General features: G+C 40.5%; 1 protein-coding gene across 4 annotated transcripts in view; it reads left to right on the forward strand.

Moving 5' to 3' along the window:
* The first annotated feature begins 727 nt into the window (after nt 1-727).
* Nucleotides 728-27,402, forward strand: part of slc38a4 (solute carrier family 38 member 4) — a 39,155-nt gene continuing 12,480 nt past the window's right edge. The window contains exons 1-11 of one of the 4 annotated variants that reach the window (XM_046071557.1): nt 728-905; nt 19,193-19,434; nt 20,099-20,228; nt 21,166-21,281; nt 22,709-22,782; nt 23,276-23,368; nt 23,519-23,600; nt 23,699-23,781; nt 25,565-25,623; nt 25,958-26,218; nt 27,167-27,246. In XM_046071557.1, the coding sequence (XP_045927513.1) occupies nt 19,310-19,434; nt 20,099-20,228; nt 21,166-21,281; nt 22,709-22,782; nt 23,276-23,368; nt 23,519-23,600; nt 23,699-23,781; nt 25,565-25,623; nt 25,958-26,218; nt 27,167-27,246 (1,103 nt within the window). In that variant the 5' untranslated portion in view covers nt 728-905; nt 19,193-19,309. The remainder of the gene's footprint in view (nt 906-19,192; nt 19,435-20,098; nt 20,229-21,165; nt 21,282-22,708; nt 22,783-23,275; nt 23,369-23,518; nt 23,601-23,698; nt 23,782-25,564; nt 25,624-25,957; nt 26,219-27,166; nt 27,247-27,402) is intronic. The other 3 variants (XM_046071559.1, XM_046071558.1, XM_046071561.1) reach the window with 3 other exon arrangements.

The following is a 27,402-nucleotide window of genomic DNA, read 5'->3' on the forward strand; positions in this document are numbered from 1 at the left end:
AGTTTTTCCTTGCCACTGTCCAAGTGCTTGCTCATGGTGGGAATTGTTGGATTCTCTGTAAATAATATTACAGACCCAGCTCTAGCTCTGCTCTGAAAAGTGCAATGAGAAGCTTCTGTTATGAAATGGCACTCTACAAATAAAACTAAATTGAATTGAATTCTTAAATTGAATTTCTGTGTAAAATCTTACTCTGATAATTATATCTCTCCAATAAATGTAGTAAAAACGTTAATTCCCTTTGAAATGCAATAGAGTAAAAGTATAAAGTAGCATTAAGTGTGAAGTAAATAAATACAATAGCCTAGCCAAATTGAGCGTATTTGTCCACCGCTGATCATGACACGTGCATAACATCGAAATGCAGTTTATTAGTCAATTTGCACCTCCTAAAGGCTCATGTTTTTACTCCCTACGCCCGCTTTAAACCATCACAGCAGTGGATTGGGAGTGTGGAGTGTTCCCTACAACGTGGCCAGGTAGAATGTAAACAAAGGATCTCAGTCAGTAAACTGCCACAATCATTAAATAAACCTTTCTTTTATCTGAAGGGTTGCATAAACACCCTTTAGCCAGTGTAATTACGCATACAGATTGTCATAGCTTAAGGTTACATATTTAAGACGAATAAATGGGAACAATTAGACCGATTCAACCCACTCAAATCTTCACATTAGGACAACGAGATGTTTCTTCAAATGAATGCCTGGAAGGAGGGTGATTTGGGAGAACAAGGAGCCCCCAGCAGTGTCTGGCTGTAACACGACGCTTCAGGAGTTGCCATCATCACATGGCAGATGGAAATTTCCACTCAGTCTCCTTGCTTGTTAAATGGGAAGGGTCTCCAACTCTTGTCTCCACTAGTTCTCCGCCTGCTACAGCTGTCCGCCACCCTCAAAGATTAGGTAAGACCCCGACATTTAGACATGTATTCCTTACTTTTAGATGTTATCTACCCTGCATGTGATTTGCTGGTTAACTCTGGCGACCATATTTGATTGCGTGGAAGCGGGTAGTTTAATTGTGATTATTTATGTGGCTGGAATCGGCTCGTATGGTTTTATAGCCTAACTACAAAATATTTTTTCTTCTCTTAAAAGAAGGCTCATGTATGCGTGTGTTTAATGGCTTTTTAAACATCCGTGTTTCTTGTTTCATTGATCGTTCTTGCACATATATTCACAAACTAACATGTTAAAGAGACAGAGCAACAGTAGCGGCGTGCGGAGCGCTTCCTGCAGGGTGTTGCCTGGAGTCAGCGTAACGCTGCGTTAAGCGCCAAACACGCGTCTTTATTTATACAAGACAATAACACGTTGTTCTGGTGCGCGGTGATAAATAGTGTCAGAATTTTGCCACCAAAACACACGTTCCCACTGAAGCCCGCAGTTGTTCATATGGACTGAAACGAGTCTTTTCACTTCACATGTTGGGTTTTGCATGTTTGCGGCGCTGCCTTTCCGCGTTTACTGAAGGAAAACACAAAGGCAACTATTAGTTTCCTGTTTGCATTTTACAGACTGCTTTGTGCCCGCTCCCACTGTGTGTGTGTATGTGTGCAACACACACAACATATAAATGACTTGGAGTCATTACTTTGAAGGAATGAACAGAGGAGAAATATGAATATGGACCATGGGTTTATGTAACACGCCGAGAGTAGCATACTGTGTGGCCTGCAGGGCTCACTGAGGACTAATAAATATGTTATGACTGCAGTCACAGGCTCAAACTGCTGTCATGCTCAGTTTGGAAATATTGTACTGAATTTTTAATTCATTATACCTTGATTTGAAAACCTTGTCAGTAAAGCTGAGGGGCTCTCTGGAGCATTTCTCCTCTCAGTGTCACCACAGAAACTATTTTTCTTTCTTTCTTTTATGTCATGTTCTTTTTTCATTTACTGTTGTTTAACTGCAGTCTATCTCTCTTTGATTCTGCAAGTACTTGTTAATCACTCTGAGAAAGATAAACAGGGCTGTATCATTTAGGTCTTGAGGGATTTTCCTTGTTGTTGTCACTTTCTTTGTTGTAATACTTTATGATCATCCTTGTCTTAAGCCACTTGACGTGCAGCATTTGAAGCAACATTCCCTAATGCCAGCCATATACAGCGGAGAACTTTTCATGGCTGAAAACAAAGACTAGATTCAGCCAGGATAATATCAAGGCTTAGGCATATTTAAGTAGTGAGTTCTGTTTCTATCACTGCCTGTGTTGACAGCTAAAAATACCCGGTTGCCACACTGTGACTGTACGTGAGAACAACTGTACACGTATACTGTCAAACCCGCTCTGTTCTCTATGCACCTTACTTACATAAGAGTGAGAACCAATCTAGTAGTGTCTTCCCTTAATGAAGCTCCACCTATATGTTTGTCATATGGCATTTTACAGTTGTAATAGTACCCAAGGCCTGTGTGTTTTATGGCATTGCTAGGGCTTAGAGGTGCACAATCATGTGAGGTGTAACTTAGTTGATTGTGTAATCTGGAGTTTCTTTTTAATCGTTAGGCCTATAATTTAAAGGGTCACTCCAGCATCTTTCATTAGACCCTCTCTGACTGGTAAATGCCTACATCAACGCCCAGTTTAAGTTTATAACACAGGCTTTCTGTCTCAAGCCCAAGCTGCGGTAACCCTGATGACATCACTGTTGCATAATCAGGGTAATTTTCTCAAACTTAAAAAAAGCTCCTCCAGAGCCACAGAAGATATTATACAAGTGTTGTCATAGGCTGAGTAGCACTCAGTAAAATGACCTCCATCTGTAAAATCTGTGGAGTGACCCTTTAACCCCGTTTTCGTTTTAAAACTCTAGGCTAGCGTATTAGTGCAGACAGGTGAAAACGAAGGACTTGTTGACACAGACACTCACATTTGGCTTCCTGATTGGGTCTTATCAGTCATGCAAAGCGGAAACACAATGCTACTGACAATATTTTCGTTTGTTTGCTTATTAAAATATTTTGTACTGTGTAAATAACGCTTATATACTTGTACGGTGCACGTCGTCGTAAATGCTTTGCAAGGACTTCCAGTCTGTTTTCTGCCACCACAGTTGCTTTGCTCCCGCGTTTCTTTCAGTAACAGTTCCACCTCGTTGTATTTCCATGCAAAAAGAATCTCTGCTGTGGTTCTTTTCCATTGCTATTCTTTGTTCATCTCTAGTAGTTCTTTCTGCAACTGCGGGAACAATCTGCTTCCTGGTTACACCAGTACATGCATGCCCAGTGTACGTAAATGGCCACTAGATGTGCGTTTTCAGTTGTTTTAACGTAGACGGAGGTCAATTCTAATACGCAGCTAAAATGATGGTGTGGACGGAGATTGTCGTCGTTTTAAATAAAAAAAACTTAGTAATGTGGATGTAACCTAAGTTAAAACACCTGACTCAACACTCCTCACTAACCTTACAAGGCTGCAGGTGAGGGTAGATATACCAGCATAGGTTTGAACACCTGTCAACGGGGCAGGGCTTACTGCTCATCTGCTGTTAGGAGACCTGAATGACACATGTAGGTCAGACCCTGCTGGGCGCCTGGGGGTTGAAGCGCTGCTGGTGCTAGCTGATGTAACTTGGGGTGCCAATGAGAAAATGAGCTGCGAGCCAGATGTAGAGTCAGTTTCAAAGGAGTGGATATTACTAACACAAAGACACCGTGAAGCGGTGCCACGATAGGGAGAAGAATATGGCAGTTTTCCAAAACGCTGTCAACACATTCAGTTCAAATCCAGTAAGGTGGCACTTGCATTGCAAGAAACTGTCTATTTTTACCTGCATAATACCTGGTTGCATAATTCAATATTCTGGAATGTGCATTGAGGACACGTGTAATGTTCACATGCACGTAAGATTAAAAACAAAATGTGAATCATTATTGATCCTTGCAGGGAAAATCCCTTTTCTCTCGCCATCCACATGGTGGTCAGAGGTCAGTTTACAGCAGTTCAGGTTCTTACTGAAACTCTTACAAACATGGAGGTATGTTGGCCGACACAGTTGCTCACTTACTTAGGTCACAATAAAAAAAACTTGATGGCTGTTCACAACAGGGTGTACAATTGCTTCAATCACATTATTTTACAAGAACATTATTAATATGGGGAGCCAATGTTACTGATGTGCCACATGATCTATCATCTCATCAGAGGCATTTTATTTTAGACAGTGTAGAGCAATCTGCTGAATGCTGAAGATGACAAAGCATTTCCTGCAGCTGGTTTGAAGCAAGAGTTCCACATGTAGGAAAATTAGCTTACTTGCTGTCTTGCTGGGAGTTTGATGAGTTAGATCAATATTGCTCCCATGTCCACATATTAATTATAAAGCTACCTTCAGCAGCCGGTTAGTTTAGTTTAGTGCTAAAATGAAAACAGCTAGACCCCCATAAAACCTCCACTTGCTGTTTTTACAATTTGGTTTTTATACGGAGTAAGCAAATGATATATTACATGTTAATTAGTGAGCGTTATTAGCTTAGGACAGAGCCAAGCTTACTGTTATCCTTGTTTGCAGTCTTTCTGCTAGGCTAAGCTAACTGGTCGCTGAAGATAGCTTTATAATTATCATATACACATGAGAGGGGTATTGATCATCTGATCTAACGCTAAACAAGAAAGTGAATACCATTTCCCAAAATGTCAAACTATTCCTTTTAGATTGCAGTGTTTTAATGTCCCCATTCATAGACGAAATGCCCCAGAAGCTAATCCTAATGCGTCGCAACTACTACAGTACCACATGCGTACAATCGCAAATAGGTAATTTTCAACTTGCGTACTTGCATATCTTTATGCTTTTTCTTTCAGTTTTAACCAAAAAGAATCACAAAATCCCTTGTTGTCTATGACAAATGACCAAATCCCAAATTTTCTTAAAATAAGGCTTGTATTTGCTTTCAATCTGTCCAACTGCTGACTGCCAAGAATATGAACCAGTAACCAATTTGAATCAGGATTGATAAGTAGAATTGCATTGGATAAAATTAAAGAATAGCTAATCCTGGGGCAAGATCAGGAAAGGGGAGGTGATGCATTGTCAGCATGGTGGCATGTCAGAACTAACCAGATGTCCAACAACGGGCCTCTGAATAATCAGAGCACCCCAGGTTCATGGTCACTGATGCAGCAGAAAATGAGTTTTAGACTCTGTAAAGAGTCCCCCTCTGTCTTGTAAATGGAAGAGAATGAAATCTGTTAGAGCACATTGCTTTCTTATGACTCATTTTGCATAATTTAATTGACCCAAATTTTTAATTTGTACTTAACATAATGTGATAAGAAGCACCTAATTTGATCTGCTCGAGATTGTAGAAAGGGTTAGGGCTCCTGGCAGTTGAATTGCTGAGGTGAGTTTTGAATTCAAGCCTGTGTCTTTTTTTAAAGGCCTCCTCTTCCGAAAGTCAAACCTTGAGCTGTAAAAGAATAACATATTGTTACGAAGCAAGATGCTGCCGTCATCATTAGCACACATAAGCAGGCAGATCAATAGTAACTGATAAGATCACGGGTCTGCCAGAGCGGGTTCACAAACAAGTTTAGGACACACCAGGCTCAAGTACAAAAGGCCAATATGGTGTTTGCTGAAGGCCATCTAATGTCACATGACACAGAAGTCAGAGTTTTTGTCTATATGTTTTTTTTCTCTTTGAATGACTGACTGCAGTATGATTTATTTTAATAGATCTTCCATAGGAATTGTACATTTGCCTTTTGTCAAAATCTCCTGGAATTTCAAAGTTACAGTGTCCTCCATCAATTAGAAATCATGACTCAGTCCAAAGCAAATGTTCTTTGTGATTTTCCATCAGCTTTCCGAGAATTTTCATTCATTCCTCGAAAGACTTTTCAGCATGCAAAACCTATTGGTTGCAGATTTCTTCACAGGGTCAGTCAGTGATGGGAAACAACGGTTAGCTTTGTTAGATGTTGTATTCAAGGGCATAGATGTTAGTATACATTTTTAAGTCGTTATTTTAACTACTGTTGTCCATCAGTGTCAAGTCAATGTATTTGTGTTGCAAAATTACAGGATTATAGAAAAGGATAATAGAAATCAGAGATTTTGAGAGTTAAAACTTAAGAAAAAGAGATGTAAAACCTGGACGAGGCTAAAATCATAATAGAATAGGCTTCTTTGAATCATATGTGCACGTGTTAGTATTTCCTGCAGTCTCCAGGTTTGGACTGCAGTGTGGCGTCTTTCCTCTGAACGGTAGCTCTGTGTCGCTGCTATCTCTTTCCCCCACGCTTAGAGAAATCTTTGCTCTGCTTGGGACTGTCTCACTGCTCCAGGATACTTCTCACTGAAGCGCCTGTGAGCTGCACTTTAACGGAGGTGGTGAAGTTAACATTTGTATAGATTTGTGGTGAGATTTCTATCTGATCAGAAGTGTTTTCAGTTAGTTTCAGTTTTACACCTCCTTGTCTCATCCAGTACTGTCCCAAACGGTTCTAACATATCAACAGAGAAATAGCGTAGGCCAATGCCAAACAGAGTAGGTCTATACAGTGATCTGATAAAAATATGTTTTTTTCATTAAGTTTATTCTCCAAATAGCTAATATTTTTTCTCAAAATATTACAACTTCATTCTTGAAATGTCACAGGACAAAGATATGTGGGCTTGATTCAGAATGTGGAATGAAATGTTGAAACATAACCTGCACCCTTATTGTAGTTCTGTCATTCTTTGTGCTTGTTTTATTAAATGTCTTACAGCATGTCCTGCAGCCTCAGGCTATCCGGTTTTTGCTCCAGGTCAGATGAAATACCTGAGGTTCAGAGGTAAAAATTACAACACATTTTCTCTGGAAATACTGGGATTGTGCAAGCTTACTCTGAAGATGTTGTCAGACCACAGAAATGTGGTGAGAGAAAGTGAAACTTTGGTTTACCACCACTGGATGGATTGCTATGAAATGCTATGACATTTGGCACAGACATTCATGGTCCCCAGATGATGAATCCTACAGACACTTATCAACCCCCTCATTGTTCCTGCAGTTTTGTGCTAATTAGCAAATGACAACATAATAAACTAAGATGGTAAACATGGTATCTGCTAAACATCACAATGTTAGCTATAGTGAGCATGCTGACATTAGCGTTTAGCCCAAATCACGAATGTGCATTAGCATGGCTGTAGGAGGCCTCTATGATGTGGCACTGGCACTCTGAAAGAGCCCTAATTTGTCCTGTGCAGTGTTGGGCAGTAACGCGTTACTCAGCAATATTAATATATATATATATATATATATATTATTACTTTTCCCAGTAACTAGTAGTGTAACGGATTACTTTTCCTAAACAGTAATATTATTACAGTTACTAACTAAGTAATGCCCGCGGACTAAGAGACGGCTCCCCCACCCCGAGTCTCGACTCCACCGGTTCCCGCACACCTTCTCGCCAGTAGACACCGGTCTGCTCTTCACTCACGCATCCATCAGCACGGATCCGACTCCTCCCCTTCATCCCCCACCTGTCTTCCCCTCAACCCTTCATCCACCACACCTCGACCCCTACCCCTCATTCCTCGACCCTCTCCCTCATCCCTACATCCCTCAGCCCACCCTTCGGGCACTCGATCAAGTGTAATACTGCCATTATTGTGTCACAGTCTAAGATGCAAAGAACATTGTCGTCCGTGGTAAACTTTCGACCTGCAAAAAGCTTTCAACTGCGATGGGGTGGTAGTGAAAGTAGTATAGTAACGTAATGAGTAACGTAACTAGTTACTTTTATCACCCAGTAATAAGTAAAGTAATAAAGTAATATTATTAATGAATTTTAAGGAGTAATAAGTAACGAGTAATTTATTACATTTCTGAGTAACTTGCCCAATACTGGTCCTGTGAGTCCATGGAATGGATGTATCCTGTGCAGAGCTCACTCATTCATTCAAAAGATATATCTGGATAGAGAGGATATATAGTGAAGTAGGGGTAGTTGGATTAAAGGGGAGGATTTAGGTTAAATACAGTGTAAAATAAAATGTAGGGATTTAAAATGGAAATCTTCAAGCTATGTTTTAGTTCATCAATTTTAACCAGATGTTAGTAGTGGACCATAACATGTAGCACATGCATCCAACATGTAAATTGTGTGAAAAGGCTGAAGAAAGGAGGAGGGGGATGTCTCAACATGCCGCATATAATAAATTCTTCCCAAGTGGAAACAGACAGTTAGGATCATCTGGAGGAGGGTGTGCACTCAGTTCAACACGTGTGGCTCTCAGCTCTGTATGATGTGGTTCCACGATTTGCTGGACTCAACTTACATATGATGACTAAGCACAGTAGTCTGCCAAGTCAGTCCACTGAATGTAACTAGCAGCTGTAAATCTGTCCTACATGACACGCTTCATTAGTGGCGACGATTGGTTGGGTAGGATTGAACCACTTACTCGAGACCCACTGCCTCAACAGTCTCACACACATCATAGCCCTTTTGCAGCTGTTTTATGATTATGTTTCCACTACAGAGCCGAAAATGAGACAGTTGGGATTTGGGCTGAGGAGCGAGTGTGCTTTATACCTTTTTTTTAACAACTGCATACCTTCCTGACATTTCACTGGGGTATATACACATATATAAAAAAACAAACACAAGACCTGCTGGTGAAAGAAGTCATTGTATCGTGTATGCCATTGTCTAGCCTACAATGCTGTGTGCCTAATTTGCAGTTAGCCTACTTAGACTTGTCTTACTGGGTTTAAATACTTGTAGAATAATTAATAGATTCTTGCTAGAGGACCCGATGACACGTCAGTGGGCTGAGCGGAGATGATAAGCGCACAGCTTTGTCTGTGTTGGCTGGCTCACCTTTCATCAGAACTAGACAAAGTCAACTTTGTTGTCAATTCTACCATTTACAAGGTACACAGATGATTGAAATTGTGGTTCTCTCATGACCCATGGTGAATGCACGACAAAAAAATTATTTACAAGTCAAACAAATAATTTCCAAACTTGAGTGCAAATATTGTCCATACTGTTTCCACAGTGCAAAGGTGGATAGCAGCAGGTTTTTTTTGATTGTTTGTTTGTTTTGTGATCCTTTGTAGTTATGCATTCCTTTGTAGTACCGTGCTGATATAGGTGGGTGGAGGTTTTGCATTTTAGGCTTTTGGGGCAGAGGGGAGAGGAAGGGGAAAGTGTTCAGCATCCTAACGGACTGATGGATGGAACTGTTCCTCAGTCTGGTGGAGCTGGCACGGAGGTTCCAGTACCTTCGCTCAGATGGCTTTAGACTGAAGAAGCTGTGTGAGGGTTTGCAAGCTAGGCGGGTGCCGTAGATGTCTAGATATGAGAGTGGTATCAATCTTCTCATCTAACTTTTGGCAATAAAGTGAATGAGGGCATTTTCCATAATGTCAAACTACTGCTTTAACTTGAACGCAGAGAGAGCTGCAAGAACATCAGTGACTTTTAGCAATTCATCCCATTGACCTAAGGTCCATCTTCCTCTCAGGAGTAGTTTGCTAGTGATGCTTATGTGGCACGAGTCAATTCAGCAAATAAGTTGTCATCATTTTTTAATTAGTAATTGAGTTATTGAGTGAGAGGAGCAGGCTGGTTATGTCAACAATGAATCACCAGATCCCCATTGCCCTAGAACAACTCCATTTTTAATTCCACACTGGCTTTGTGGCTTCCAGTGGAGGACTGTGGTTGCAATTTGCAGCTCCTGTGACGCATGTTAGTTTGTGTAATGTGTGAAGCTTGACGAAAGCATGCCTTTACAACTTTCCATTATCTTTCAGAACAGTGATTCCATTCAAGATTTTCTGCAACATTGTTATTAAATTACCTGGTACGTAGTTATAATAAAGTTAAAAAATGCCAGACAGAAAAATTTATTTGCATGGACCAGTATTGAGCTGGGACTGTTACTGAATGTAACACGGGAGTGTGGCGGGGAAAACAGACTGGGAGTCGTCGCAAAGTAAACGGCGACATGCACAGTACAAGTGTAGGCTATAAGTGTTATTTACACGGTTCAGAATATTTTAATAAAAGTACCAATTCAAACTCTGTCAGTAGCACCGTGTGTCTGCTTTGCATGACTTATAAGACCCAATCAAGAGACCCGAGTGTGAGCGTCTGCATCTTCGTTTTTAAAGTCCTCCGTTTTTGCCCGTCTTCACTAAAACGCTACCTGGAGTTTCGAAATGAAAAACGGGGTCGGCAGCGTTTTCAAACTTCTCTGTTTTAGGTCTTCATTTTTGCCGTTGTAGTCTGGACAGGAAGTGCAAACGTAACAAAAGGTCTCCGTTTTAAAATGAAAATGCAATAGTGTGGACGGAGCCTTAGACGGAGGAAAAACAAGCAATGGACACATTTGTACAAGTAATAATGACTTGTGTCATATGATGTGTGTCACATAAGTGCATAGACCTGATTTTACATGCAGGGGAGAGGAACGTCTTATTTCCACTTATTCATCCATTTAAACAATGAGCGACAAGTGTCATGTTAGATGTTTGGTCAAAAAAGTTTCTGTCTGAACCATGACAGAAACATCCCCATTGGCCTTTAATGTTTACCAGCTGATGTCAACACTGTGTAATTCTCCTGCCACAGAAATGACCACATTCACAAATCCACGTCAGAAAACCTTGTTAAATGTTAATTATCCAAAGAGGAGAACAGTTCTTTACAGTGTTCCCTTGGTAAGAACATTTTCAAGGCCAGGATTTTATGAGGTCTTGCACTCTCAAGCTAAAACAAATGCAAAGAGAGGTCAAACACAGAGGTGAAACAGCTACTTAGAAGATCCACAGATGTACACTGAATTACAGAGAAATAAGCAAATAGTGTTACCTCATCTCTAATGCTTCTTTGAGCACTTTGCCAAAGCCTGTGTCAAAACAAACCCAAAACAGTAGGACACTTCACACAGCACACAGAAACATACCTCGGAAAATTGAGCTAATCATCAAGAGAACATCACGAAAACAGTCAAAAAGTCTTGGCAAGCGCTTGCATTAAGTAGGTGGACATTGTCCGTAAGATGACAAAGTTTTACCGAAGGAATTATTAAAAGAAGGTTGGGTTTGTGCACATGACAGAGGGAGGTTGAGCAGACAACACGGGAAAGCATGATGTTACTGGAAAGATTCAGAAGGAAACTGAAAAAGTAGGAGACCTTACAAACTTGTCGAAGCCAGCCTACTCCAGACACATCTGAAGAGGTGAAGTTTTCAGGGGGGGGTTGTTAATAAGAAACCTTTTTCATACAACATACCTTTACCTGGATGATACAGTTGCATAAAGGGAGATATGTGACAATTTATCATGTGCCAGTTTAGTCAAACTAAACCTGTTTATTTCACAGATAGAAAATGTGAGAAAATAGTGTAAACATTTTCCCAGGGCCCAAGTAGTTCAATTGTTGTTTTTTTCCAATCAACAGTCCAAAACCCAAACAGATTCAGCTTACTATCACATAACACAAAATTTGCGAAGTTGGAAAATTGTATAACTTCCCTAATTCTGGTGATCTACTTCTTGATTAAATTACTAATAATTAATTAACATTTGCTATTACACAAAAAAAGATCACATGTAAGCTGAACCAATCTTCACATTGACCATGAGTGTTTTCAATATGATGATTTAAAGTTACTGATTTTGTTCTGAAAGAATTCATTTCAGCATTTGCTGTTGTTTTAAGCTTGTGATATCATTAAATTATTGCCCAGCCAGACACTGAATTTGTATAATCTATCTATTTACCAAAATACAGCAAGTAATTTGCTCTCAGTAGCTTCTTTCTTTAGACGGACCCTGCCTTGTGTCCATCTTTACTCTACATCACATTACGGTTTTACACATCAAGGCCTAAACCTTGATGTGTAACAGAAATAGATAACAGAAACAGCAGTTTCTGCATTGCATCACTATCTCTGCCATTGTTACAAATCATTACATGTCTTCAAGTGATATTCCTGCTTCAGCAGGGTTAATGAGAGACGTCAGTTAGACATGTTTCTTTGCCTCAACTGTACCCTTTAAGTCTTTGTTTTCATGCGTGTGATATCTTTGACCTCAAAGACTGAGCTCAGTCACTTCTATAGCTGGCCACTCCACTCTGAAGTTTGTGACCTTGTCATCCCCAGCCCCCCACGCAAACACCTGTCCTTGTTTGGTAGTTGCAGGATTCGCTCAGGGACAGGTTTCTAGTCACAGGTGATTGGCCGAGTATGCGTGTGAAGCCCCAAACACTTCAAGGACTGCAATACCATGTAAGGAATGTCCCTGCAGCTTCAGGGAGCATCATGGTGACAGGTTTATGTTTGTTGGAATTTGGCTTTCACTGCTATTTACTTGGCTGTGTTGTTGTCTGTAGTGATTACTGTTTAAACAAAGTGACGGCTTTGTTGTGGCTTCACTTTTTTCACCCAGGGTGTAAAGCCTGGGAATTGGTAGCATCTGGCTTTTGTCTTCTGTGTGAAAGGGTACAATTGTCATTCACTCCCGGGTTAAATTACTCAGTAGTCACGGGAATTGATCAGCTCTAGCAGTGATATAAACACGACACCCTGGTGGAATGACAAATTTTTGGACCACATACAGATGTCTGTAAATGTCTCATCCATATGTTTATGTACTCTTAGCATGCTTGGCTAACAGTCGACCAGTTGTGACTTTGTATCTGCACTGGGACGTCTTTCAGAGCGCAAACTCTAACTAACCCTAACACCGTAAACACACTTTTACCTGCCCAGAATGGTGTTAACCAGAAACACCTTATTTTTATACAGTCTCTAGGCTGCACACAGCGACCATCACAACATTGTCACTGGCCTCCATGCTGTTCTCTACTGTTTACTAACCCTGTGATGTCAAATACAGAAAAAACAGAAACGGCAAACTAAAAAACCTTAATATGCTAATTTTGGTATAAAAAGGGAATGGGAAAAGTTGCATTTCTTTTGGGGGGAGACTTTAAGTCAGTTGACAACCTATTAAAACCGACTCCTTGTTTATTTTGGTCTGTGTGCTAGCAAATTAGGCTTCGGATGTTTGGTATAGCTTCGATCATTTTCCTCGATGATTAAGTCTGAAACTTAAATGGCAGATCCTTCCAAATGAGAAGTTGAATACATAAGCAAAAGCAGACACCCTTTCCCAGTTCAGTACACTCAGGAGTTTTGCTGCTCCAGCCTTATTACTTGTTCTGGTAAGAACAGTAGCTAATGGTCGTTAGCTTATGTTAGCAAATAGGTAAATATTGCTGGATAATTGACACTGAGCAGTTCGCTGAATTTTGACTCTTCTTAATTTGTGCTGTTACAGTAGATTGTAGCACTTAGTATTATCCCATACCTCTTCATGTGCTGACATAGCAGCTGCTTCAGCAAACATGAATACAGTATATTCTGAAATTATTTGGATGAAAACAGTTGAATGCCTCAGCCTGTTTGGCCCTTACTAATTTCTAATCCATGTAAACAATTTTGTATGTCAATACCTCCTAAAAGCATAAATAACTATCCCAAATACTGTTACTATCCTGAAATTGCTGTAAAGCCTACAGTCAGCCTTTCTTTGTCTGTATAACCAGTAGCTTATGATGGCTAATGTCAGCTAGCGTTCGCAAAGTTTTGGTAAATATTGCTGTGTAGCGGACTCGACCGCCTTTGTACTCGGTCTTATCTCGGTCTCGGGATTTTATTTCAAGACCATAACTTTGGGAATATCAATAAATTGCTTTTGCATTGACTGATTTGTTAACATCCTAACTTTGATTGGAAGTAAAACTTATTGCTTCAAATGCAACCAATAACCCTAATTAAACATGTGTTGTTCCCATTAACACCCCTCCCTGCGATGCTTACGTTGATTTCAGCTCTTAGTGTTTGTATGTGGGTGTTTTAATGGGAAAGTGGATCTTTCAGATCACTTTGAGAAGTACCTATGATCTCGTTCCACATTTTATTGGGTGCCATGCAATGCAGGGAACTGGTCTTGGTCTTGACTCGGTCTTACCATCCCTTGGTCTTGGTCTCGAGTGCTCTCAGCCCCTAAAAGTCCTGGTCTTGTCTCGGTCTCGATAAACTCTGGTCTTGGTCTTGACTTGGTCTCGGTTTGGGCGGTCTTGAACACTAGGTTTTAGCATTTAGCATTATTCCATAATGGTAATTGTGTGCACCGTGGCTGCTGTTCAGCAAAGGCAAGAAATACAACATACAATATTGTGTGCGTTTTGCACATAGAACGTTTTCATTCAGTATAAGTTTCTAACCTGCTCACTCACTGCACAAACCTTTTCAGCAGTTTTTCCTCACATGTTCCATGTGTGTGTGTTCCTTCATTTGGACGGCATCACAAAGTGGACAGAGATAAAACCTTGGGCACATGGACATCCCCAACTCTGTCCTCTGATTGGTTGGCCGGCGGCACAGCCTTCTCCGAAAACACAGACAGTTGCACGCAGCGCTTCTCTGCATCTGTGTGTGCAGCTGCGTGTGCAAACAATAATGTGTGTGTATGTGTGTGGGTGTGTATTGCTAGGTACTGAAGAGGCAGTACAATGACGATTGAACCAGTTGTTTTAAGAGGCGTGTGTGTGCGTGTGTGTGATCAGTTCCCCAGTGAACCCATTCATCAGTCCACATGAGTTTGGCCTGTATAAATTTGCACCAGTATAACACTGGATGGTCATAGTCATGTTGTATGTCATAAGATCCCGCCTTGAAGCGACCATGGGTATTTAACAGCTTTGGCAAACCCTGGTGTCTGTTTTCTCTTCTATCATTTGAATTATCTATCTATCTATCTATCTATCTGTCTATCTATCTGTCTGTCTTTCTATCTATTTATCTGTCTGATTATCTGTCTGTCTATCTATCTGTCTATCTATCTACATTTTCCTTTGTACTTGTTCACACTGGCTTATAGGAGGAGTCTGAGTGAACTCTGCCCGCCTCATTGGTTGACAGAGGTCCTCCCTCCTCCCTTTTAAAAGCCTGCTGACTTACCTGAGTTACATTTCAAGATCTGCAGCTTCTCACCCACTCACTTGTCTATCATTGGTCTTTAAAAAAAAAGGGGGGGTAAGGAACAATCCCGGGACCTCTTTAAGGAACTTTTTAATAAGTGAGTATGACTGATTGGATTGAAAAAATGGCTAGGCTACCAACCTTCACATGCACATGACTTCACTCTTCTAGCTGTTTGAGGAACACACAGTTGCTTGTATTGTCAAGTAACTCAAGTAGACCAGTTTCGGCAGTGTCTTTCTGGGAGGGATTTGTCTCTCAGGTGTTGGCTGATGCAAGAGTTTGCTTGTTAGGTGGAGGATGTCTGAAGAAGTTGTGTTGTTTTAAACTGATCTGCTGTAAGAAAAGATCTTATATTTCTTTTTAAAGCATGTTTCATAGTTGTCTTATTTCGCAACTCCTCAAAGGTTTAGAGATTGAGAGCAAATCTGTTTTTTGTCTTTTCAGCTTTTCTGTCTCTGTGCACTTCATCTCTATTTTACAGTGAATGCTCGATCTTACCACACAGAAACTAGGGTTTGGAATTCTGTGAATCCATTTAAGCTATAAAAAAAGAGACGATACATGCAAGTCTTTTTGTCTCCAATTCAAATTGAAGGTATGTGATCTTCTGGCCCTATACTCTGAGCAAAGTTCAGTAGGTTGTCCTTGCAGTCCTTTAGCCTAATGTTTGTTATGTAAATTAGCAGCTGTAAACCCAGGTGTGAAGGCATCCCAGGACACAATGGGATCTAAATGATGCCGACTTTCAGAAGGGGTCTTGCATTCATTTGACTTTTACTTATAAATGAACATCCGTCAAGCCCTTGCCAGCGCCACGCTCTCTCTGCATGGCTCTGGAGCACTCATAGTGACGGAGTAGGCTACAGAAACTAGGAGTGTGGTGGAGAATTTGGCAGAAACACTTCAGAAGAGTCTGAGGAAAGTTTCTGATGCTCCAGATAAAAACAGAACTCATTCAGTTACGCGTTCGGAGGAGGGATAACATGGATAACCCTTGGTGCAGCCCGAGCCTGGTGCGAGCACACCTGTAGGCATACAGGATACACACGTGTTTGTGTAATAACACAAACACTGTTCCGCACTGCAGGTTTAGTGTGTGAAATACTCTTCGGGTTTTGGCTGTGAAGGTGTTGCCTTTAATCCAGTATGCAAATGGACTCAGCAGTCCTCTGTATGACCACGTGTGCAATTGTGTTTGGGAGGATTAAATTAGATGTAAGCAAGAAAAACAAGTTCCAGCAACAAGTGGTCATTAAAGATGCACTTTACACATGTTATGTTAATTGTAGGTGTAAACCCGTTTCTGCAATGCAAGTCTGATACCATGTCAGAGCCGGGCCTGTGTGCCACATGGCACACTGCGGAACGTGTGCTTCTATGATGTTATGGTTGTAACTTTGGCAGCATTAAACTCGGGAACATACAAAGTTAACCAAGTTGGACAGGTTAATCCTCTTGGCAACGAAAAGTGAAAATTGTTCTCTATTTCTCTCTCGCCACACAGCAGACAGCGACAGTGAGAGATTAGGGGTACTGGAGTGTGTAATGTGGTTGTTAACGGTAATGTAGCCACTTAATCTCCGTTGGCTCACAGAGAGCAGGTTTTAATGCAGCCTACATCCGAAGAGCAAGATCACAGGGAAAACAACAGCCTACCAATTGTTTAACAGAAGGTTATGTCTTGCAGATCAAACTGCATCAGCCAGGTTGGGTCAAGATGGAGAGCTTTAACGCCTCTGACATTGTTTACAGCTGATAACCTTGTTGGAACAATGAACACTTACTTTTGCTGCATAGTGGCACATTGACTGTATACACTCTTTTCACATTGTGATGCAAAGACCCTGCTGCTAAACCACTTCCTTCAGCTGTTGCTTAACAAGCATCCTTTGGTATTTTCCACCAGTTGTTTTTTTCTGTTTTTAAGTTAATGAAGTTAACTTAAATAAATAACATTAAAAGATAACACGAATAAAAAAGCTGCAAACTCACATACACCTTTCTGTGCTTTTTGTAGCTAGCTAGTGAACCTCATCAAGACAAGTCAGTGTAACTGTCAGTTATGTTTCATTTGCAGCTCAGTGGGAAAAGTGGTTTGTGCAGTGGTGGACAGTGTTGGGCAAGTTACTTCCCAAATGTAATACAATAGATTACTTGTTACTGTCATTTGAGTGTAATTAGCTATATTACAATATTACTGTCTCTGAATTGTAATGCTTTACACTACTTTTGCGTTTCTTTTGAGTTCACTGCTATTTATTTATTCTAGTGATGTGCAGAGTTATATCCACGGATCAGGTGGGTCTTAAAAAATCATAAAAATTGACCTTCTGATTAATAGCGGGGGAGGTGAAATAGGATGAATTGTCTCCCTGTTAAGAAAGACGGTGTGCGTATTTACGCACGAGGTACAGCAGCATAACGTCATTGATTATTTGAAACTCCCGACACTCTGACGGATCGGTCAGGATGAACTGACAGCAGCCTCTCTGATCATGAAAGTAACTTGTTAAAGCACAAACACAGCCTATAGATATCTATTTACGCATGATCCATCAGGGGAGCTACCGTCTTGTTAAGAGGAGCCGAGCTCCCCTGTAGTTTGCACCCTGCCAACATTCTCGACCATCAGATTCCTGGAACAGGAAATAACGTTACTCTTTTACTCATGGATTTGTTTTTCTGGTTCCAAATGTTTATTGTATCAAGAATTGAATCGTGCATTTTCTGCACCCCCTAGTGGCCCAAAAATCTCACTCACCAGGGCTCAGCTGTAGCTTACTCCATTAATACTTTCAAATACTGTTAACATGCTAAATAACGCAATGAGCGCGTATGAGACGTAAACCCCATGTACAGATAATCCTGTATTGTCAGTCTGGGCCCATGACTTCTTTAAAGGAATAGTTCAATATTTGCCAAGATTTAGTTAATTTAGTTAATGAGATCGATACCACTCTCGTTTCTAAATACTAAAGCTAGCATGTTTCCCCATTTCATGTCTTTTTGCTAAGCTGAGCTAGTCGTCACTGTAGCTTCATGTTGCATGAACAGAGATTGGAATCAGTCTTCTCGTATAAATCTTGACAAGAAAGCAAGTAAACGTCAATCCCAAAATGTGAAACTGTTCCATTTGACTTTGCACTATAACATTAAAATGCGCGCTGGCCGCATTTCACAGAATTGAGGCCACCTAATTTCTGCTGTGTCCCTCGTTGTGTGTCACACCTCTGTTGTTCCCATGGTCTACTCACTGTTTGTCAGTTTGTCAGTGAGTAGACCATAGATCTTTCCTTCCAGCATATCAAAGAGATCTCTGTGAAAGAAACAAACAGCACTGTAAATATTTAGGCCGTTAACATAACTTAATGATGAATGCTTCAGATGGAAAATGTAAGTGTGTGCCCCCTCTGCAGTGCCTTTGCCACTAATGGTAGTGGGTGAGGTTGAGTAAATCACCTTGTACATGAACAAGGGGGCCTGTTGATGGTCAGGCAGCCTCATAAACCTGTTGCATCCTTGACCTGGTCGCAGGGTCTGTTGATCAACTCCAGCCAGCATTCACGGTGTACATCAATATCAGCTTAAGGGAGATCATTTTGTATTTTATTACATTTACATTTATTCATTTAGCTGGGGAATTGAACCCAGGTCTATCACACCAAAGGTGTGTCTTATCCATTGCGACATCGCCACCTCCTTACTATATATTGTAATGTACAATCAACAGTCAATCAACATGACAAATAAACAGAAAGATAGTTGTGAGTGTAATACCACAAATAAAGCTTTAGTAAAATGGAAACAGCAAAAAAAGCTTTAGCCCTGCTAGTGTTGGTAAAGCTGTATGAGGCACCAAGGTTGCATCATCTCACAGCTTTCCTCTTCAAGGTAACATAACAGTCCTTTTCCAGGAAGTGGGATGGACTCGTTTGCAGACTAGAGGGACCCATTTTACTCTAATGTGTTCTTCATCCAGGCCAAAAGGCTCCGTTGAGACCGATAAGGCATCTGCAGGCCTGTAGGCAGTTAGAAACTGGCATTCCTGTGGAAAAACTTGAGTGTTAGTGAATCTTTAAGACTTGGGCAAATAGCTACTTTTGTTGATGATCTGAACAGACAGCTTCAAAACAGTGTTAGTCACTGAAACTTCCCTCTGTTTGTGTTGTTTTTAGGTCTTTTCTTATAGGTAACAAGGTCTAGCAGCGGTTGAGGAAGAAGCACATCACCGCCTTGTGAAATCTAAAACTGAAATCCTACCGAACTTCTCCACCTCTTGCCCTTGCACCACTATGCCGGGAGCTGTGGATCGTATGGAGCTTAGCAAAGTCTCCACAGAGGCTGATGATGACAGCAACGATAGCCTGGATGACCACTACACAGAGCCCATCGACTCTGAGAAGGCCACCATCGACAGGTCAGCAACCATGATGTCAAGTTTTTGGTTTCCTTCCTCCAAATGAGCAGGCACCACCAGTCTTGTGACACTGCAGCTTTGTCAGTGACTTTGCTTAACACTCACTTCTCCAAATTTACATTACATGACATTATAAGGCAAATTCCTTATGTTCCTTAACATACTTCTCCAGTAACCTGGATAATTATGGACTTGCTGTCTTGACCAAAGCACAGCAGGTTCTCTGGCATCAACATCTTTTAATTTGTCAATGACAGGTGTTGACAGGCTTTAAACAAATGAATTACTTAGATTAATCCACTTAGAGACTTCAGGGCATTAAATCAGTAATTAGCATTAGTTATTGGAGCACTATGACTTTAGAGTGCTGCTCAGATTGATCTAACAGTGTTGATTGTTTAGGAGGTGGTGACTGGTGTGTGGCAGTATAGTTTACATTTTGACCCACTCTAAGTAAATTAAAGATCCTGACACACCCAGCTGAGATTAAATAAACCGCACTGTTTGCGTCATGTCATCTGACATATTCTGTTACATGTTTGCAAGACAGGTGATTGTGGGTGAACTGCCAGGATTTTAACAAAACACAAGTACATACTATATAGTGAACTAATTATTATGTACGCATGTGTTCATTTTTGTTTGTTTGTTTTTTTGGTCCTAGTAGTCAGTTCCTGGATGACAATGATGACGGAGAAAGCCATAAGTTCCTGTCAAATGGGATGATGAAGAAGAAGAAATATGAGGAATACCATGAAGAATATGTAAGAGGACTTACAAGTGACAGTGCTTATGTATGTCTGTCAGTCAGAGTAAACAGTGTACACTGATTTAATTTCTGCAATGAAATCATTTTTATAACATATTCAGTTTAAAAGCAGGTATGTCATAACAAGTTGTTTAACAAGTTATGCAAGCAGACTCGCAAGAAACATCTCAGAAAGTATGCACGTGTCTCCTACCATACAATACAATGCAATTGCTCATAGGATGTTTGCTGCTGGGAGTACTGGTTCTTTGGAGCCGCTGAAAGAAACCTTGTCATTGGTTGTATCCACAGTTACAATACAGGAAACCATCCTGTATTATTATACAAATTAAGAAAAAGGTCCAGCAGAAAAAGTCCCAACTGTTAAGAATAAAAAAATAATTTGTCATATTGATGTTCAGTTTCCATTCCATTTAGTAATTTCACAGAATTTTAATATTTTATAGCAGTTGAGCTCTTTTTTTTGGTTTTGGTGTCTTTCTAGAACTGGCATTTAATACCAATGTTCAATAATCATTCAGGGAAAAATCCAGCGTAGAAGATATTTTTTTGGTGCCAACTGGAAGCTCTCTTGGTCAGCAGTATACTCAAAATGAATTTGGGATGTCCTTATACTTTGCTCAGATATGATGCTGTAAGCAAGCATCACAGTAGTGTACTTTACTGCAATTACAAGTATGTGTATTTATAGGCAGCCCTGCCTCATGATGGAGCTTTTGAGTGACAGTAGCCATGAAGGTCTTAAAAAAACACCTCTCCATCCATTTAAGTGTGACCACTGTCTATGGTCAGTGAAGCTTCCATGATTGGCACTCGGAAAAAGGGGCATTCTGGGAAATAGTTTGGCAAAATGTTTGCTCTCTTTCTAGTTTTAAATGTCCCCAAATACCTGAGGAAAAGCAGGGCTGTTCATCGGTTTTCCTCATAACACTTTGTTCCTTCTTTCATTTCTCTCTGAGCAGCATCCCGGCCACACCTCCTTCGGGATGTCTGTCTTCAACTTGAGCAACGCTATAATGGGCAGCGGCATCTTGGGCCTATCCTTCGCCATGGCAAACACTGGCATTGTGCTCTTTACGTAAGTACTGCTGGCAGCAGGTCAAGGGAACTGACAGCATTCATGTCAGGGTGTGTACGAGAACTGGCACGACAGGAGTGGCCGGAAGTTACTATCTAAATTCTACGACTACAGGGACCATCGTTTTGACACAGGGTAGATGTTCATAGAATTTTATATTTCTTAAAAACTTTCCATTTTTGTTTGTCAGCAGAAAATCATAGCTTTGTTGTATTTATTGTCAAGGTTTTTGACATGTCATACATTACGTCTCCTCAAAATCCTAGTAATAGTCCTTAAATAATCTACAGCGTCTAATTAATAATCTAAGGTGTAGTCAACTAACACCGGTTTCAGTTACAGTGTCATACTCAAATTAATGTCTTTTCAAGTTAGAATTAGATTAGAAAGAAATTTTAGCTGAGCGTAATGTCAAGATTGGCTTCACAAAAATGGCACAATACAAGGTGCTACAAATATTTCCTGCAGACAGATAATGAGGTTGGTTAACCTTACTGGGTGGAACCTGTATGTGTATATAAAGAGTTTGTACAGCAGCTCTTCGAGCTAAATGCTAACATTGGCATGCTAACATGCTGACATGACAATGCAATATACTGATGTTTAGCATTTGACATTCAATATTAGCACAAAGCACTGACAAAGGAATGTCATGAATCAATGTTTTGGAGAAATTAAAAAGTTGTGGCTTTGAGTAAACTTATCACAATTTGTCCTAAATGTGTGTACCTAATTTAATCACCTAGATTTCATCTGAAACCACCAATACTGGTGGCAATGAGGAAAAGTTAGTGGATCACCAAAGTCATTAGGAGACATGTCCATGTGTTGACTGGCAAGTGGGACAGAATTAGCTCTTGTAAAAATCTAAAATATAATTACATTACCACCCATCCACGCAGACATGTTTGAACTCCAGCACCCCGGGCCCTCAGCTCCTCTGCCATCTTTCACCCAGCTCTGTCTGTCCTGTGCACATGCATTATCAGCATTCATTGATGGCTTCCAATATCCAACACCCCGCTGTCACCCTACACCCTTCAATCCCAACCACGCAACCCCCCTCTGTTCACTCTCCATGCCCCTGCTGCAGGGCCACACCATGAGCTGGCAATGTTATAGTACAGAGATCAAGAGGTCTTACAAATGTAGAACGCATCCCTTCTCTGAAGCTCAATGTCAATGGAGCAGAGGAATATTGCAGTAGCTACTGCAAAATGAAAGTAGAAATGGAATAATAATGAACTCCTGCCAAGTTATATGGACGAAAGTGGGACTTTCCACAGAGACTTCTTGCCTCTAACAACATCTACTCTACATCACATCTATCCATGATGATCATTTTCTTTCTTACAGTCTCTAGATTAAAGCTGATGTCATACAGAAGGTTTGTTGTTACCACTGATAACAATTGTGTCATGTTGCAGAATCCTCCTCATCGCTGTGGCCATCCTCTCCCTGTATTCTGTCCATCTGCTCCTTGTGACAGCTAAAGAAGGAGGTTGGTATTTAAGTTAATTTCAGGTGCAGCAAACTCAACCGGCCTCTAATCGACCAATAAAGAGTTTTACTGTACAGTAGTGGTCACAAGGTGATTCTAAGGGGTTGTGATCGCGAGCTGATCACACTTACAGACATGCAACCTATGACCAGGGGAAACCAGGAGATATTACTTAGTATTAGGCCATCACGGGAAAGAAATGGCATAGTTTGCACTGTGTAATGGCATAGTTCATTATGTAATGCCAATTGTTGACAGAGCTTTTACAAGAAAGTGCCACAGTCCTTACTCATAGATAAACTGTATTTCTGGTGTCTCATGGTCTGAAGAAAATGATGTCTACCTCTACAGTTTTGCTGATTTGTTTTAGCAGCAAAGGTGATGGTAAAAAATACTCCTGGTGCTTTTATCCAGTTACTCCCCTCGTCTCAGTTTGTGTTGTGATGCCTGAATGGTTTTCCATGACTAATTCGCCACGTGTATTTCCTGGCAGGATCCCTGATCTACGAAAAGCTGGGAGAGAGAGCATTTGGTTGGCCTGGGAAAATGGCAGCATTCGGATCGATTACTATGCAGAATATAGGAGGTAGGCAGTGATTGTGTGTGTGTGTGTGTGTGTGTGTGTGTGTGCGTATGCCAGCTTGTTTCCAGTGACTAAAACTACACATGTATGTAATGGAGTTTTAGATCTCTGCGAATCTTTAACATTCTCTCCCATGTCCTCGCTGTCCTGCAGCCATGTCCAGCTACCTTTTTATTGTGAAGTATGAGATGCCTGAAGTGATCCGGGCCTTCTTGGGTTTAGAAGAAATCTCTGGGTGAGTGTGTGTGCCTTTGAAGATAAATACGTGTCTGTGTGCGTACAGTTCACAGTATAGGCTCTGACCTCATTTTAACCTCTCTGCTGTGTTTGCAGAGAGTGGTACCTGAACGGGAACTACCTGGTGGTGTTTGTGTCGATCGGAATCATCCTACCTTTGTCTCTCCTTAAAAATCTCGGTATGGACTCACTTTACACCAGTGCTAACTAAAATGCTATTTTGCCATTAAATTGTACATTGTTCAACTATTTAACCACATGCTCTGCAAGCTGTAATTCAGATACTTCTAATACTACTACTTATTTTTAAGAGGCAGGATCTGTGTCACTTCTGCAGCCTGAAGCCAAGCTAAGGGCAGACTGGGGCAAAAAAAATGTCCAGGAATTTGTCCCTGCATGCTCAGTCCACTCTCTGGGCAAAGCATTTGTTGGGGGCTCTGAGTCTTTAGAAGCCTTTACTTGTGTGTTCTTGAGAATTTTATGAGAATTATTTAGAATTTTTTATTTCTAAGGAATGCACTTTGCTTCTTTAATTTAGCTATTTCTATTAAAACATTTATTTTTATTTTTTTTAACTCTACATGAAGATTATCAATAAGCGCAGGCACCCAGTGCAATATGGTTATTTCTAAAGCATCTGTGAAAATAATCTCTATAAAGCAGAAGCAGCCCATTGTTGAATGAAGCAGGGTAAGCCTACATATAAAGGGAGACCTGTGTGTCACGCCAAACAGGACAGTTTTATCTACCACCCATATTTACTCTCTCCCATTCATCTCAAAAACAATTGTTTCCTGAATAAATAGCAGCTGGTAGCTTACTGAGTGAAAGCCAAGATCAGTTTCACCCGCAACATCACTATAAAACAAAGAGCAACCAATGTGAATTAGGAAAAAGAAAATTTCCATCAACAGAAAGCAGTAGAACAAAAATGTAAAAGGAATTATTGGCCTGATTTTCTAAATCTGTCCAGCTCATTAATATGCGGCATAGGCGCACCAGTTAAAGCTCTCTTAACACAGCTTTGATGACGGCTCATTTCGACACACCATTGAAAATTGAAATGTTTTATTGCCATTTCTGTCATAGCATAATGTTGCTTAAATTAATAACAGTTTTATGCTCTTATTGGACTAACTCATTTAATCACATGAATCACTTCAATTTTTATTTTTTTTAGGGTAATGACGTTATAAAATATCCCAACAGGCATTTGAAGCTTCATTCGAAAACCTCAATAGAAGCCTTGAATGTAAAAAAAAAAAAAAATACGACATTAGGTACAGCCCATACAGTATATTCTAAGCATGTATATGTGGAAAGTTTCAGTGTACCCATGTTGTTGCAGCTGTCTGTAATCACCTCTGCCAAACCAGAAGTAATGTAACACTAGTCGACCTCTTAGTCAGCTCTGTCAATTAGGAGTTACTGTAACGTAACACTGCTATTAAACCTGTAGTCAGCTCCGCCACTCAGATGTAATTTATGAATGCAAGAGTCAGATCCGCCTCAACTGGCTCAGCTCCAAGAAGACTGGCCAGATAGTATAATTAGACAAAAACAAAGCAACTTGGATCAAATCTATCTTCTGAATTTGAATTTAATAATTGACAACAGTGATTGTGATTATGGTGTTCACATTCGATTTGTATTCATGGGTGTTAGGTTTGATCCCTTTTCCATCCAGACCATAAAGGCTTCATTCACACTGTTGCTTAAACCTGAACTGCTGCTCATATCAGATTTTTGTTAGTGTATTTTAGGATGTGGGACACAACCTAGAATGGGATGTGACTCATATCTGAGAATAGACACCAGAATGAATTCACAGCAATGTTAAAAAGACAGCACAGAGCAGCAGGCTGCAGAGTAAGAATAGCAAATTATAGAATGCATTACAGGATTATCAGGATCTGTAGTTTGTGGTGGAGTTTTTAATCATAAATGTTTTCTCCGCTTTAGGCTACCTGGGCTACACCAGCGGTTTTTCCCTTTCCTGCATGGTCTTCTTCTTGGGTGTGGTAAGTTCAGTTTTCTAATAGGGGTGGAATCACCAGAGGGCCCACGATATGATATTATCATAATACTTTTGTCACGATCCGATATTATTTAAACATATTGCATACATAGTGAATTTATTACTTTTTTCCAACTTAAATTGTGTCACCAAACTCTTTTTAACAAATCTGTGGTAGAAAATTCGAAACAATTATGATGAAATCTCAAAATGACAGAATTTATAAACTACCATAATACCACCTCTTGTGGCAAGCAGAGGGTTTGGTAGTGAATTTTCTTCTTTTATTTTCTCCATATGGACACCACTTAACCTGACTTCATATTGTTCTTTTAAAGGTGATCTACAAGAAGACCCAGCTGCCCTGCCCTCTTCCTTTCTTTTACGGTCACTCTTCCAACCTCAGCATGAATGCTTCAGACATGCCGGGGCTGTACCCGCCACAAAACAGCTCAGCGCACATGGACTTCTCCCGGGCCGACGTTTCCCCGGCAGTCCTCGGCAGCCATGATGCTCACCATTCCAGCGGTGTCCACTTCGCGCCTCACCCTGACGATGAGGAGATGTGCACGCCCAAATACTTCATCTTCAACTCCCAGGTTGGTGGTAGCCTAAAGGTTAGCTTATATTGCTGGTACAAATTTCAGTATATTACAAACTTCTTCTGACACCATACATTTGTCCAGATTGCAAAGTTCAGTGTTAAGTGTAAACATAAGCTTATTTTAAGTCTAATTGGTGAAGGTTGGCAGACCTAGTGGGTTTTATGAAGGTGTGTCTTTTCCTCACAGGCACAATGTGTCCTCCATTGGTTTAGTTTACCATTTGAATCAGTGGCTGCACGGCTTTTAAGAAAGCCAGGATAGAGTATCAAAATTCCAACGCAAACTGTTAAACGAAGAGAACATAGACACAATATCCATAGTGTACATTTGTACAAGACCAAATCAGATTGTTGGGCTTACACACAGGAATGCATCTTACAACTTACAAATCCTACAAGTATTCGCTAAGACATGTTTGGTCAAGGTGGGGTTTTAGGGTGTGTTTTGGCCTTTGTGTGTGTGTTGAGGTATGTGTCTGGGCCTATATGATCATAAATCAGGATAAGTATATGACGCATGGTATTATGTTCACATGTCACGTTAGAATTTTTGTTGTCAAAACAAGCATTAGAAACTAGACGCCCACTTTAACACCACTGTGATGGTCTTTTTATGTGCCCTGGGATAACAAATTGACATTACATCTCAGAAAAGCATGCCAATCAAAGACAGCTGTGCTGGACTCAGACTAAAAGCTAGGTGTATCAAGGCCCTTAAATGCAAAAAGGAACATTTCCTCTGTCCATTTTTGCCCTTACACACACTAAAGGAAGAGGACATTTCTGTTCAACAGCAACAGTATTCAGAAGTCATAACTCTGATTGACATCACATGATTACATGGCTTACTAAAGATTTATATACATTGTTAGCGCCGTGGTTGTCTTGTGCTGCCTAAAGCTGATTATTAAGTCTTACATTTTACTGTACATCATTTCCCTAGACGGCGTACACTGTGCCCATCCTGGCTTTTGCTTTTGTCTGCCATCCTGAAGTCCTGCCTATCTACAGTGAGCTGAAAGAGTAAGCGGGTTTTCTCCCTTTACATAAAGCAGTGAAGCACCATCATCACCTCCTTAAACAAACTTTTAACAGTCACTTCACCTGAATGAAACCTGTTTTCTCACTATGGAGCCATGCAGATAGTCTTTTATGTGCCAAGGTTTAGAGATATCTGTC

Source organism: Micropterus dolomieu, linkage group LG16 (genome assembly GCF_021292245.1).
Source record: "Micropterus dolomieu isolate WLL.071019.BEF.003 ecotype Adirondacks linkage group LG16, ASM2129224v1, whole genome shotgun sequence".
Taxonomy (NCBI): Eukaryota; Metazoa; Chordata; class Actinopteri; order Centrarchiformes; family Centrarchidae; genus Micropterus; species Micropterus dolomieu.